The 14,904-nt window shown below is 36.2% G+C and overlaps 1 protein-coding gene across 6 annotated transcripts in view; it reads left to right on the forward strand.

Annotated features, from left to right (window-relative positions):
* The window catches only part of tmcc1a (transmembrane and coiled-coil domain family 1a), a 169,257-nt gene that overhangs the window by 17,611 nt on the left and 136,742 nt on the right, over positions 1-14,904 (forward strand). For 4 of the 6 annotated variants that reach the window (XR_016146433.1, XM_089119250.1, XM_089119249.1 and 1 more), the window contains one exon: positions 11,949-12,197. Coding sequence is in view for 5 of the 6 variants with exons in the window: in XM_089119250.1 (XP_088975376.1) it covers positions 11,949-12,197 (249 nt within the window). In the remaining variant the exon portion in view is untranslated. Of the gene's footprint in view, positions 1-1,909; positions 2,263-10,480; positions 10,664-11,948; positions 12,198-14,904 lie in introns of those variants that run through there. The other 2 variants (XM_089119251.1, XM_089119252.1) reach the window with 2 other exon arrangements.

The raw sequence follows: 14,904 nt of genomic DNA on the forward strand, positions 1-14,904 counted from the left end.
TAACGCTCTTAATCTCGATGAAGATAACAGTAGGGTGAATCTCACTGAACACCTCTGATGACTGTTTGTGTGTGTGTGAGTGAGATGTTCGAGTCTTTCATTGGTCCGATCTCGGATGAAGACTGAACAAAGAGTGATGTTACGTAAGAATGCACTCCAGAAACACACCACAGAAAACACACTCATTCTGGATCTTTCTCTTCAGTCACGATGTCATTCAAATCTCTAAACAGTGTTTTATTAAAAATGTAGAAACGCAGACCGTTTTCTGTGAGGGTTATGTTTAGGGGTAGGGGATAGAAAATATGATTAGCTCAGTATAAAACCATTACGCTTATGTAAAGTCCTCATGATGATGATGATGATCAGAATGAACTGGTTCTGCAAGTGAGGAGAAATGTAAAATTCCCACAGTGCTAAATGCCATTTGAAATTTTCTTCTTTAATGATGATTTTTATCAAACTTGTATATTTAAGTTCAGTAATTTCACTTAAATAACAATTAATAGGTAATTATCATTGCCATTTAAGTGAAATTACTGAACTTAAATATACAAGTTTGATAAAAAATCATCATTAAAGAAGAAAATTTCAAATGGCACTTAGAGACTTTTGCATCTGAACTCTTCATATATATATATGTATGTTGAAAAATGATTAGCTCTCATTCTGAGCCTCTGTCTGAAATGATCAGTTTAAGTTGCGGCTCCTTTAAAGGGATAGTTCACTTTGAAATTAATTTTTGATATGTTTTATCTTACCTCAAGGGCATCCAAGATGTAGGTGTCTTTGTTTCCACAGTATTTTCAATTTTGACATTTTTAGGTCAAACCGTTGTTGTCTATCAGTCATACACTGGAGGCTAAGGGGGTCCACCAAAGAGCAGCACAGAGTCCAAATTAAACATGATTAAATGACTCGTAAATGTAAGTACACACTGATGGCCTAAGACACGAAACGAGCGGTTTGTGTGAGAAAACCAACAGTGTTTATATCGTTTTTACCTCTTGTAATCACAGCCATGACAAAAGGATCTGACGGCACGGGCGCTTCGGTCTGGAAGTGATCGCTACGTCACTCTTTGTTTATACAGAGATTTCGGATGTTGTACCTTTCACTAAACATATTTAGATATACGGGAAACCACAATGGATATCTAAATATGTTTAGTAAAAGGTAAAACTTCCGAAATCTCCGTGTAAATATTGAGTGACGTCACACGCAAGCGATCACGGCGTAACATTGAACTGATTCAGTTCGGTTCAGTTGGACATTGAACAACTGATTCAGATCACTGTGATTACACGAGGTAAAACGATATAAATACTGTTCGTTTTCTCACACAAACCGCTCGTTTCGTGTCTTAGGCCATCAATGTGTACTTACATTTACGAGCAAAACGCTTCAGCATCAAAAAACCCTTGAAAATCTAGTTTAAACCTGTGCTTCATCCCCTGGACACAGCCTGTTTCTCTCCCGAACACATCGACTGAAGAGTCTGAATGAGGCCTGGAGTTACATAAGCCTTTTCTCACCTAAACCACAGATTCAGTACATTCTCTCTCTCTCTCTCTCTCTCTCTCCCTCTCCATTCAGAAGAGTTTTGGCAGTTTCTCGTCCAGCCCTCTTACGCACCCCATTACACACACACACACACACAGTGGCTCAATACCTTTGTGTGTAGCAGTTGTGTGGAAATACACTGTTTTGTATGAATGGTTTTGTAACTGAAAGCAAATCCAGTCATTAGCCTGGACACAGTGGACGGTTATGATCTGTGTGTGTGATTGGTTGTGGTTGGTAGGTCAACATAACTCATTGGCTAAGCTCTTGAAACCCGTGAATGAGTTCGCTCATTAGTCGTCCAACACTGTTTCGTCGGCCAAAAGATTCCAGCCGAGACAAAACCCTTCTCACGGGCTCTGGCTTTCTCTCGCACACTAAACCTTCACGCTGAGCTTTTGGGCTTTTTCTTTCCGCAAGAGTTCAGAACACTTGCTTTTTCAGATGCATTGACAGATTTCAAAGTACTGTAAGAGTCCAGGCCTGAGTTATTCTGACCCATCTCTCTCTCTCGCATGGACAAGATATCATTTGCTCTTGTTTAAGCTTCTCTGCGTGTCGTAATGGAGTAGCAGAGATCGTCCTGACGCTCGAACCGAAGTGAAGTCTTGTTAAACCGGCTCAATGATTTCTCCAATGGACGTCATTCTCAACCTGATAACGCCAGACTCCTCGCCATCCACCTCCCCGACCAACACCGTGAGTTCAGCGGGGTTTCACACAAATTCTACATTTTGCAAAATCAGAATATTGAAATGTGCATCTCTTATGAAGTATTATGAAGTATTTGGTAACACTTTACAATAAGGTTCATTAGTTAACATTAGTTAATGTATTTACTAACATGCACTAACCATGAGCAATACATTTGTTACTGCATTTGTTCATCTTTGTTAATGTTAGTTCATGAAAATACAGCTGTTCATTGTTTGTTCATGTTAGTTCACGGTGCATTAACTAGTGTTAACAAGATTTTAGTCAAGTATTAGTAAATGTTAAGAAATTACATTAACCCTTATGCTGCATTAGGGACATTTTTGGTCTTTTGCAGTTTAATTTCTTTGACCATGTTGGCTGTTTTAATGCAAATGGTATGAAATTTGGCAAAATTGTGACTTTTTGGATACATGTAAAAAATGTGATCCCATTTTGCAAAATATGTATAACACACACTGTGTAGATCAAATAGTAACACTCCGCACCATAAAGACCAAAAATGGCCCATTGAAACCCATTAAAACGTTGTTTAAATCTGAGGCTGTCAGTAATACATGAAACATGATTTTTGCACAAACATCCTTTTATTTTGAAGCAAAAGCATTATATTTGCATTATATAGTGATGACGTCACTACATATTTATTCCCTATGGGTGGAAATGCACCTTATTTTAGGCAATAGGCAATGTTTAATAGGTGGCCATTTTTGGTCTCTAACGCGCTAAGTGGGATTTTTTGCAAAGTGGGACTGTGATGATCCAAATCTAAAGTTTTCTCTTTGCATTTAGTTTATTGAAAATAATTGAATTTTTGTGTTTTTTCCTCTTATACAAATCGATGGTTTCGCAAACAAAACTGGTAATTAAAGGGTTAAAATCCTGAAATTGAATACATTTTTGATAGTTATGATGAGGACTGATGCTGGTTAAAAGATTTAACTTGGTAAAAGTGGAAAATAATAATAATATATAATATTTCAGGCAATGTTTAATATGTGGCCATTTTTGGTCCTTAATGCACTCAACGGTGTTAAAAATCTAATGCAGCACAAGGGTTAACAAAGATTAACAAGTGCTGTATATGTGCTATTCATTATTAGTTCATATTAACTAATGTAGTTAACTAATGTTAACTAACGAACCTTATTGTAAAGTGTTACCAAGTATTTAAGCAAACCGCAGTTGATCGATATGTTTTTCATAATGTTCTGTGCCGTTCCAAACCTATGACTTCTGTGGGAGAACCCAGTTAACAGGGAACGTTCTCTTAAGGTTCGCTCAAAGTTATGAACGACAACATTACTCAAACGTTCTTTCAACGTTATCTGGCCTTTATAATAGATAACTCCATTTTTGTTCATTTTCATAAATCAATCAAACTTTAGTTGGGGAATAATAACTCAGGTGACTTACAAAATTTGACTCACAAAAAAAGTTAATTAAAACTATGTTGTTGTTTTTTTTATGTAGGCCTATTAAAAAGATTGTTTTTTTTTAGCAAAAGCCGATAACTCCACATTTGATGTTTCAGAGTTAAACAAAACCAAGTAATTGCTATAGCAAGATTTGTTATCACAACATATTTTCTTTTGTCGAATCAACTTTATAATAATTTATTTAGTTGAGATAACTTATTATTTTAAGTTTCTGATGGTTGAATTAATCTACTTCATTGTATTAACTCACTTTTTCCGGTTCAATCAACTTAAAATTTGAAGGCAACCCAGATTACTTACTTTTTTAAGTTAAACCAACAATATTTTTTACAGTGTAGTAGTCACAACATTTTTTCTTTTGTCAAATCAACTTAAATAATTTATTTAGTTCAGATGACATATAATTTTGAGTTTCTGATGGTTAAATTAATCTCCTTCATTGTATTAACTCACTTTTTCCAGTTCAATCAACTTAAAATTTTAAGGCAACCAGGTTACTCACTTTTTTAAGTTAAACCATCAATATTTTTTTACAGTGCTATGATGTAGACCTATAATAAAACACTCGGTTAAATCTTTGTAACGTTAATCTCCTCAGCTGACATCAAAGTGACTAGCAGCCGTGTCACCTGACCTGAATACTGAATGTAACTCGACACCCTAGCCTCATTTAGTATGCGCGGTTCTATGAATATGCAAATGAGCCCCGCCTCCTCTCACTCACTCACTCACTCACTCAGAGATCCACTGGTTGACGATCACACGTTGATCTGATTGGTTTCAAGGTGGTTTGTGACGTCAGAAACACCAGCGATTTCAAAGCGTGTTTTTGAGACTGTCTTTGGTTCACTGCAGTTTTAAGGAGGAAATTGTACGTTTTTGAGAAATCGCTTTAAGCCTAGTTCACACTACATGATTTTAAGCCCGATTTGCAAATCGTTGAGCTCGCCGACAGGTCAGGGTGTTATCGCGTGCAAATCGCGGGGGATTAGCGGGCGATGAACGCTCGCCAGTCTGTTAGTATGAAAGAGCCAACAACGCAGCGAAGACGCTCGCGGACAGAAAAATATCTAGCATGCTAGATATCCAGAGCTGTCGCACGACTCATCATCAGTGATGTCATGAGCTACAGCCAATCAGACCAAGGCATGGGTTGAGGTCACCAGGCAAATCTTTTTTTTTTTTTTTTTTTTGCGTTTTTTCATCGCGTAAACAGTTTGCAGCACTAGTTTCTGTCTGACGTCCATATTTGCATGTTCTAAGCTGGGTATTGGCGCGCGTGCTGTTTCACGTCATTTCCGGTTCATTTTATCGCCTGATTTTTCGTGACAAAACGTGGTTTGTAGACAAGATAGAGTCGTTGGGGGACAGAGTTGTTGTCAGCTTGTTTAGCACGTTACCTCCTGTTGCGGGTCAATCATGTTGTGTCGTGTGTGTGTGAACAGCTCAACAACTCCTGATTTCACAGAGAGCAAGTCATGTAGTGTGAACCGCACCGTTCAGCCCGACGTTTTAAAGTCGTGTAGTGTGAACTAGGCTTTAGTGGTTACAAATCAGATATCACTTTATTATACAAGTCATTTGAATTGAACTATGTTAGAACGGCCATTAAAGTCTTTTAAATTATATGTTAGATATACTTGTATTTAATTGAAGACTGTAAAATTAAACATTTCTCGTTCTTTCATTTTTTTTAGTTAGCTCAGATTGTAGCATACAGCTATCCGAAATGATTAGAGATAACGTTTTTTTCACCATCTACGATATCTTTTAAATACAAGCATAATTATTTTTAAGAATTAATCATGACATGATATGCTTGTAATTTAAAATTCTATATATTATGCCTTATTGCCAAATAACAGTGTTGCAAAACATACCTAAACATGCAATTTTGTAATCACAGATTTTAAAAAGGGTGATGCAATCTGCTGGACATTTCCACGTCGTACACGGTTGAATTGCATACCAGGGAGTGAATTATTACAATATCTGCAAGAATATCAGACACGTTTATAAGCTTATAAGAGACTTTCACAAGTGCCGTTTTACACAATTACTCGCGAGAGGTTCCAGACCAAAGATAACCAGGAATTTATTCAGTTTCACAACAGTAACATTAATATTAGCGATGGCAACACACTGCCATAATGGCATAAAGGGCAGTAGTTTGAAAGTTAAGTGCGATAAAGTTTTTGCATGAATAATCCTGGTTTTCTGTGTGTGTGTGTGTGTGTGTGAACAGTGTAACACGTCCAGTTATGTAATTGTCCACTGATGGTGAATAAGGCATTGTTAGTGGCACCAGTCTCCCTTAAAGCAACAGTAAAGAGGATTTCCACCTTTCTCAAACTGGCCTTTGTGTAAATATGAAGGGCTTTTACATGCATACTAGATAAAGAAACAAGAAGTACAGATAGAGAGAAATGTAAAAAAAGAAAAGAAAAGCACGAATAATCTGTTCTCCATTGTGTAATTTAGTAACGTTTTTTTTTATGTATTTTTAAAAATCCCATTTTCCATGACATGTTTGTCATTATTGTTATGGAAACTTTTTTTTAAGATAACCTTTTTCCATAGTTACAAGGATTATTTGTGTGTGTTTTTTTTTTCATATTATATTTTTTTTACATATAGTGTTTAAAAATATAATTTTAGGAAAATAAATTAGTTTGTTTAGTTGAATATTTAGAAAAAAAAATATTAATTAAAATACATGATGACTTTTATTCTATTTAACATTTTTAGACAATAGATCTTATTGATTTTCAGTCCTGTAATTTCCATGACCGTATATAAACATCAATGTTCTCATTAATTACTAGGCTAAATGTGCATAATATATGTATTGATCCGCAGGTAGGCTAAATGTAAATACTGAGTGAGAGCTTCTGATACGAGACACACTGAAGTGGGATTATGGGATTGAATGCCTAAGTAAAGCCTCATCCAACCGTTAGAGATCAGATCACATCATTCTGACTGTTTTACTTGCAGAAATACATTATAAAGAGGCGTAAGTCAATCTAGCACCAGTTGTTCATTTCTTTAAACATGCACATGTGTGATGCCTTGAAATGCTGGCAGCTGACTGGGTTTAGAGAGAGTTTAAGAGTGGAAACCAGTCGAGAGAGCTTTAAGAATGCATTATCTTACTGTGTTTAGTGTTTTTTATTGAATCACACACACTTTCCGCCAATCATTTTTGGCGAAATGCCCATTTTGACTGGAAGACATTTTCTGATTGACCAACCACGATTGGGTTAGTTCATCATGACTGTGGTCTGGTTATGCAAGACCTCAAACTTCTCGAAGAACTTTAAGTTTTGAAACTCACACACTCGGTTCTTCATCTGAAGCTCCTTCAGATTTCAGAGATGGTGGTGTAGAACTTTTTTTTTTTTTTAAGCAGGAACCTATGGAAGCTTGTTTCCGCCACAGAATGAAAAATAAAAAAGATGATTGCGACTTTTAATCTCTCAATTCTGACTTTTTTCCTCACAATTGCGAGATATAAAGCCAGAATTGTGTGAAATAAAGTCAGGATTGCGAGATGCAATTGCAAGTTTAAATCTCACAATTCTGAGAAAAGATGTCAGAATTTCAGGATATAAACGTGCAATTATGTGTTAAAAAGTCAAAATTGTGAGATAAAAAGTCTCCATTCTGTATTTATTTCTCCCAATTGCGACTATTTCTCAGAATTGCAACTTTATATCTCGCAATTGAGAGATAAAAAGTCGGAAAAATATTTTTATTTTCTTTATTCAGTGGTGGAAACAAGCTTCCATAGGAACCTCCTTTTCTGTACTGGAAAGATTCAGATCAGATCAGGAACCAGCAACATCCAACAGAATTCATTGTAGAATTAATATCCTCATCCTTCTTTGAATTCTACATACCCTCTGCTCCCTATTTCTCCTTCGAAATATTTGAGCGAACTTGATTATTACTTAACAGTGCTCATCTTTAGTCCCACTGTGGTGAAAGTCAAGTTTTTAATGTTGTTTATGTGTGCATGTGGTGTTATTAATATGCTTTAACACACACCATGTGTAAGTTGAAATCGTTTTGAAATCGCTGGTGTTTCTGACGTCACAAACCACCTTGTAACCAATCAGATCAACGTGTGATCGACAACCAGTGGATCTCTGAGTGAGTGAGGGAGTGAGGGCGGGGCTCATTTCCATATTCATAGAACCATGCATACTAAATGAGGCGAGGGTGTCGAGTTACATTAAGGCATGAGGAAAATTTTTTAAATATGTCATTTTGGTGATCAAAGATGAGTTTTAAGCTATAAAATGATTGATTTTAACACATTATTACACATTTTAAATGAACACATCAAAACAGTTTGAGTGCAAGCATGGTTTAACCTCTGAGCAGACATGTTTTATCGTTTACCTGGATAAATGTGTGTTCTTTTGTAACTGAAGAGCTGCACGATTCATCGTTAAAAGCTCGCAATCCTGATTCAAACGCCCTCACAATCTCATTCATTGACAACGATTCTGTGTCTATTTATTAAACCTTTGACAAAATCACACCGGAACGGTCAGATCTGAAAGATATCGAGGTATAATGAAACAGCTTCACTAACAGTCTTTTCAACCACACAGTGTCATTATTTCTGTCTTATTGTATTCAGCAGAATAGGGTTCAGTCAGCCAGACATTATCATAAACATGTTTTCCTGCAGGGTTTTCTCATAAAGAGCGTCTGATTGTACATTACGCCTTACATAATACCGCCTATTATGAGTTTTAGGAATTTGACCAATCTAATTGTGTGCTTTAATTTGTTTGTGTGCTTGTAATGGGCCTTCTGGCTCCAGAACTGGGAGAACTGGTCGGCCGGTGTCACGTGATCGTCCTAGAGAGTGACGCCACCCGAACCAGGCGGCCGAGATTATCACAGATTATTCGCCAATGCACCACATTATAACAAAGTTAATCTAAAAAAAGAATCTAGTTCAAAACACAACACCAGTTAAAGCTTATATTGCCTCAAGATTTATTATACTGAAGGAACCAGAACGCAACAGATTTCAACACTCCTGTGTGTGTGTGTTTACAGTCCGGGACGAATCTAGCTCTGGTAATCTGTGATAATCTCGGCCGTCTGGTTCGGGTGGCGTCACTTTCGAGGGCGATCACGTGACACCGGCCGACCAGTTCTCCCAGTTCTGGAGCCAGAAGGCCCATTACAAATTAAAGCACACCATTAGATTGGTCAAATTCTTTATGTAAGGCGTAATGTACAATCAGACGCTCTTTATGAGAAAACCCTGCAGGAAAACATGTTTATGATGATGTCTGGCTGACTGAACCCTATTCTGCTGAATACACATTAAACTGTATTGAGTATTTATTTAATCACTTTTATCATTCCTATTATGTGAGAAAACACTCCTTAGGATTAGTGATAAAACTGTTTTGATTCTGAACGGACAAATAAACCAAATAGCATGTCATTTACTAGATGTTCTGACAAAATGTTAATTACCGCAGTCTATTTCAAATGTTTAATTACTTTGAAATGTTTAGTTGGGTTTGAATGAATGATTTAGTGACACACTCATAAATACTTCATTACCGGACAAATCAATGGCCTGGTCCGAAATCGAATTCACAGCAACAAGCAAATAAACAGCTTAATGTCTTAAGCTGTTTTAAGGCGTACCGATTACAGTGTTGTAATTGCAGTCAGTTTAAATGTTTTAGTTTTCCTATATTCCTATATTACTTAAAGCCTTTCTGTATAATGCATTATAAAAGTATTTTTTTAATGCAGTCATTATTATGGTCTTGTGAATTACAGAGTTATAAAACATTATAATACTTGTCTAGTCCTTTAATGCATTAAAACACACAGAAAACAACCAATTTTAGAATCTGAAAATATTATAATCCATTTCTAACTTTGCTTACACTTATTTATTAAAAGATATATTGCATTGGATTGTACATTATGAAAACCTTTATAATGCTTTTTATAATATTAAAACTTTAATTTCCTATTATTTCTATAAGGAATATACACTGTTCTAGCTGCTAAAATCCACTTTAAGATAAATATTGTTCCTGTGTAGATAAATAAATTACAAATAAAATGGAAACAGAGGAAAGTAGATCAATAGTTTCACCAATTTTGTTTTCAGGATTTTTTTTTTATTTGAGAAGTAAGTCAAGTAAAACTTTTATTTATTTATTTTTTAATTGAAGTAACAATAACAGTACCAATAGGGAAATACAGAGTCATACAAAACTCTTTAATGGTTCCTTCCTTTTACTGTCCTGTAGGCCATACGTACTTAGTGATTCCAACTGTTACCTAATATTAGCCAGTACTTTCTAGGAAAGTACACTGTAATTACACTTTACTGTACTGTAAAATGAAAAAAATGAATAAAAATAAGATGGCAATTACAATTAGCCTACAACTAGTCATAGTTCTGAATGATTCGTTCATCAGTTGTTCACATTGAATAAATGGATCTGTGTACAATTATTCGATATCGCAACAGAAATAATCACAGAAGTAGGCTTGCCTAAGAAGAATATCCTACATTAAAATACGGATTCGGATTTCGGAAACCTGTGTGTGTGGTCTAGTTGAATTCAAGGATTAATGCGGCAGGTTCAAACGATTCACTAAAGAGAATCGATTCTGTTAACGATTCGTTCGCGAGTGCAATAGGGATGATGTCATCATGTGCAAAGCTCCACGCTGGTTCGAGGCGATGGGAGGAGCTTAATCCGCCAGTTCAGCTGCCACAGTGACGCTTCAAAACCAGTTTGGGAAGTTCTCGAGAGAGGAACCGGCGGAGCGGCGTGTTTACCTCAGAACTCACTCGACTCTTTCGATGAAGCGCTGTTTCCGCCCGCCTCGCGCTCGCTCGGAGAATGCACTGGGATCAGCTGTTGCGCGCGAGCAATGGGAAGGTGAGAGCAGGACACAGTTGTGATCTTACATTAATAGACGAGAGTCTACACGTTGAGCCGATCATTAGACCACCGGCCGGGGAATGTAAAGTTTGAAGCGTTATTATCTCAGGGCTCGGGATCGGGATGTTGTGGTGAGGTCATGAGTCAGTGTGTCAGTCACGCTGCACCTGTGTTGTGTTGTCTTTGTTTCCCTTTACGGCAGCTTGACTCTTTCTTGAGTAATCTCTGAAATGTGCATTCCAATGCATGCTTATAACCTTAACCTTTAATGCAAAATAATATAAATATAAAATGTTGGTAACACTTTACTAACTTTGTTAACATGAACTATACTTCAGCATGGGGGAAAAAGAACAATCTTAGTTAATAATTTTTAAAATCTAAAGTTGTATTTGTTTACATTAGTTAATGCACAGTGAACTAACATGAACAAACAATGAACAGCTGTATTTTTATTTACCAACATGAGCAAAGATTACAAAGTATACAGTAATGATGAATGTATTGCTCATTGTTTGTTCATGTTAGTAAATACACATTACTGTAACTAATGAACCTTAATGTAAAGTGTTTCCACAACATTTAATAATTATTCCATACTTGCGTGAAATCAGTAATTAACGAACATTCAAAAAGGTAGAAATGCGGTTAAGATGTTTTTACACACCCCTAGTTGGATTTATGTTGATTAATAGGAGTCATAATTACTCATATATGTATGTCATATACACAGACAGATCTGGACTAAAGGATCAGACAGTTTCTGATCTCAATATTCAGCTCATTTTATCTAAAGTGATTGTCAAACTAAACTATGAGGTCGACACATCCTGTACATCCTGTGCTGAACAATGTTTTTGTTAGATGAGTATCTTCGTCTTGTTTCTCTCTATTTCCATTTTTAAAAAAATGTGATTTAAACAAGTTTACCTGAAACACCAACTTAACATCAAGTACTGTTTTCGTGTGTGTTATATACTATACACATCATCCTAATATAGTGATTTGATGCTTAATAGACATTTATCATTATTATCAGTGTTGAAAACAGTTTTTTCTTCAGGATTATTCGATGAATAGAAAGTTCAAAGAGCAGCATTTATCTGAAATAGAAAGTGTAATTTTTGAGATTTGTATGTTGACCTTCAGTAGCCTCTGTGTGTGTGTGTGCTGATTGCAGAAGCGGGCGATTGCCTCATCAGCAATAAGTCACACAAAGACCCATTTTCCAAGAACTGACGCGACTTCTCTTCCTCTTGCTCTTTCCTGTGTGTTCCTGCAGATCGAGAGGCTGGAGGGCGGCCTCTCCCCGGCGGGGTCGTACGGGGCCGACGGCTCAGTGCTGGGGCCTGAGGACGCCGGTCTGGACCCCCAGCGCACACGCCAGGCCATCGCTCAGCTGCAGCAGAAGATCCTGAAGCTCACAGAGACGCTGCGCATCGAGCAGGCGTCCCGGGACGACAACGTGGCCGAGTACCTCAAGCTCGCCAGCAATGCCAACGACAAGCAGCAGAGCGCCCGCATCAAGCAGGTCTTTATCGTCTCACTTTTTCATGGCGTCTTGCGCCCTGTTGTCTTTAAAACCTGTCTGGAAAATGCCCACATATGACTCCAAATCAACAACTAGAAAATGCATGAAAATAACCCTAACCCTTTATTAGGCATGCCCCATCTGTCCGTATTTATCTTAAGACTTACTTATAACACTCCACAGTTTGTCATCCTGGGTTTCTCTTTTATTCTATTGATGGCTTATTACTTATTTTTTTCTGGTTTGGCATATATGAAGAGTTCAGATGCAAAAGCCTCTAAATGCCAATTGAAATTTTCTTCTTTAATGATGATTTTTGTCAAACTTGTATATTTAAGTTCAGTAATTTCACTTAAATAACAATTAATAGGTAATTATCATTGCCATTTAAGTGAAATTACTGAACTTAAATATACAAGCTTGATAAAAATGATCATTCTAGAAGAAAATTTCAAATGGCACTTAGAGGCTTTTGCATCTGAACTCTTCAAATGTTTATTATTTGCATTTATTGTGTTTCTTTTATTCTTTGGTTAAATTTTAAACATGCTCTAGAAATAAATGATAAATATTTTATGAAAATAAAGCTAATTTTTTATTGGTACCTTTTTTTCCATCAAAATGAAAGTTATTGATCTTATTGTGAACAATGATCTGTACATAATCTACATAAAAAAATAAGTTTTGACTGTAATGTTAAATAAAAATATCATACCTTCAAACTCCCAGAGAAACGAGGACAGTGATGTAGTCAGTATAAGCCCCGCCCCTGCAAGCTCTTGCTCATCTGCATACAATTTCCAGTGCCACGCCCACATCTCAGCATCCAATCAAAAACTGATGCACAGAACCAAGTCCCGCCCTTCATTTCTTTCCCCTTTGTCCTAATTTGTTTTGGGCTGTCAAACAATTAATCGCATCCAAAATAAAAGTTTGTGTTTACGTAATATATGTGGGTGCACTGTGTATAATTATTTTATATATATATATATATTAATACACACACATGCATGTAAATATTTAAGAAATATTTTCATGTATATAGATTTATATTATATATAAATATTTTATACATCAATTTTTTTTTCTTAAATATACATGCATGTGTGTGTATTTATATATATATATAAAATAATTATACACAGTGCACCCACATATATTACGTAAACACAAACTTTTATTTTGGATGCGATTAATCGTTTGACAGTCCTAAATTTGTTACACAGATGTACGTCACAAAAAAGATTTTCATCACCGTAATGCAATAGCTTTTAGTTCTCGCTACTATAATAAAAAACGGTCTATTATTTTTTTGGTATATATTCCATATGGTGTATAATATATTGCATAGCCTGCCAAAGTTGAATCCATTTGATTCGACACATTCGCTGTAGAAAGATTAATCCTTGTGCTGTTTCTCTCTGTAAGTTATCGATGATGATGTCTTTGCACTCGTTTACTCTACAGTTGTGTGCATCTCTTAATGCTCATTTGTTGTTGAGACGTCTCCAGTACTTTATTGTCTCAATCGTTTCTTTCTCGACTGTGAAACAGTGGGCCGGGTCAGTGTTGCCACTTTGTGGTCAAACTACTTAGTGCACAAATTGTACAGAGCGACAGAGTGCATGTGGTAAGAAAAACCAGGCTGCACATGTATTGCATGTATTGAAATTCACGTAACCAATGCATGAGTAAAAACAGAAGTATACTTTGTGCATTTGTGGTCATTGAGACTGTTTGACTCCTGGCTTAAAACCTGACAATGGCTGGTGTCTTAATAAAATGTTTTTACCAGCCATGAAACCGTTATGACACCAACGTTTTAGATACAAGTGAAAATTCAAAATTTTCAGGTATAAAAATTACTTTCTAGAAACGTAAAATGACACTGCATAGCCTTCTGAATACATTAAAACATTAATCCTTATTAAAGTTACAAAAGTTACTCCGTAAAGAGCAGTGAGTGATTTTGATTAACGTTAAGGACACAGACAACATCAGGTTTATTAGGCTTGTGTCACTTTAAGAGCTAATGCATGGGTCCAATATACCGTTACACGTGCGTTTTTTCTTTCTTAACCGTTTATGTTCACTTAAAGGGGGGTTGACTGCTTTTTTTTTCTTTGCATGATTGTATTTATGGGGTGCAATATAACAATTATTCGTGTTTTTTCTTTTTTTAAAAGTCTTATTTTTCATAAACTTCACCTTTATTGTCAGCCGCGCTCTGTCCTCGAACGTGCGGTCCCACAACGTGTTTCTCCAGAGCGGCTTTATATATACAGTGATATGAATAAGTTTGGACACCCATGCTAAAGTTGCCTAAAAAGAGGAATAAAAAATCATCTTTTGGATGTTGATCTTAATGCCTTAATTAGAAAAATGAGGAAAACTCCAACCTTTAAGGACACCAATTTTCTTTGTGAATGAATAATGTATCATAAATAAATAAATGTTTTTCCTTAAAATACAGGGTGCATAAGTCATTGCCCCCCTATGTTAAATTCCCATAGAGTCAGGCAGATTTTTATTTTTTAAAAGCCAGTTATTTCATGGATCCAGGATAATATGCATCCTGATAAAGTTCCCTTGGCCTTTGGGATTAAAATATCCCCACATCATCAAACACATTCACCACACCGAGAGATTGGCATGGGGTACTTTCCATAAGATCATCTTTCAATGCAAATCAAACCAGCTATTAGGC

This window comes from Pimephales promelas, chromosome 14, assembly GCF_988280905.1.
Source record: "Pimephales promelas chromosome 14, fPimPro1.hap1.1, whole genome shotgun sequence".
NCBI classification, from domain to species: Eukaryota; Metazoa; Chordata; class Actinopteri; order Cypriniformes; family Leuciscidae; genus Pimephales; species Pimephales promelas.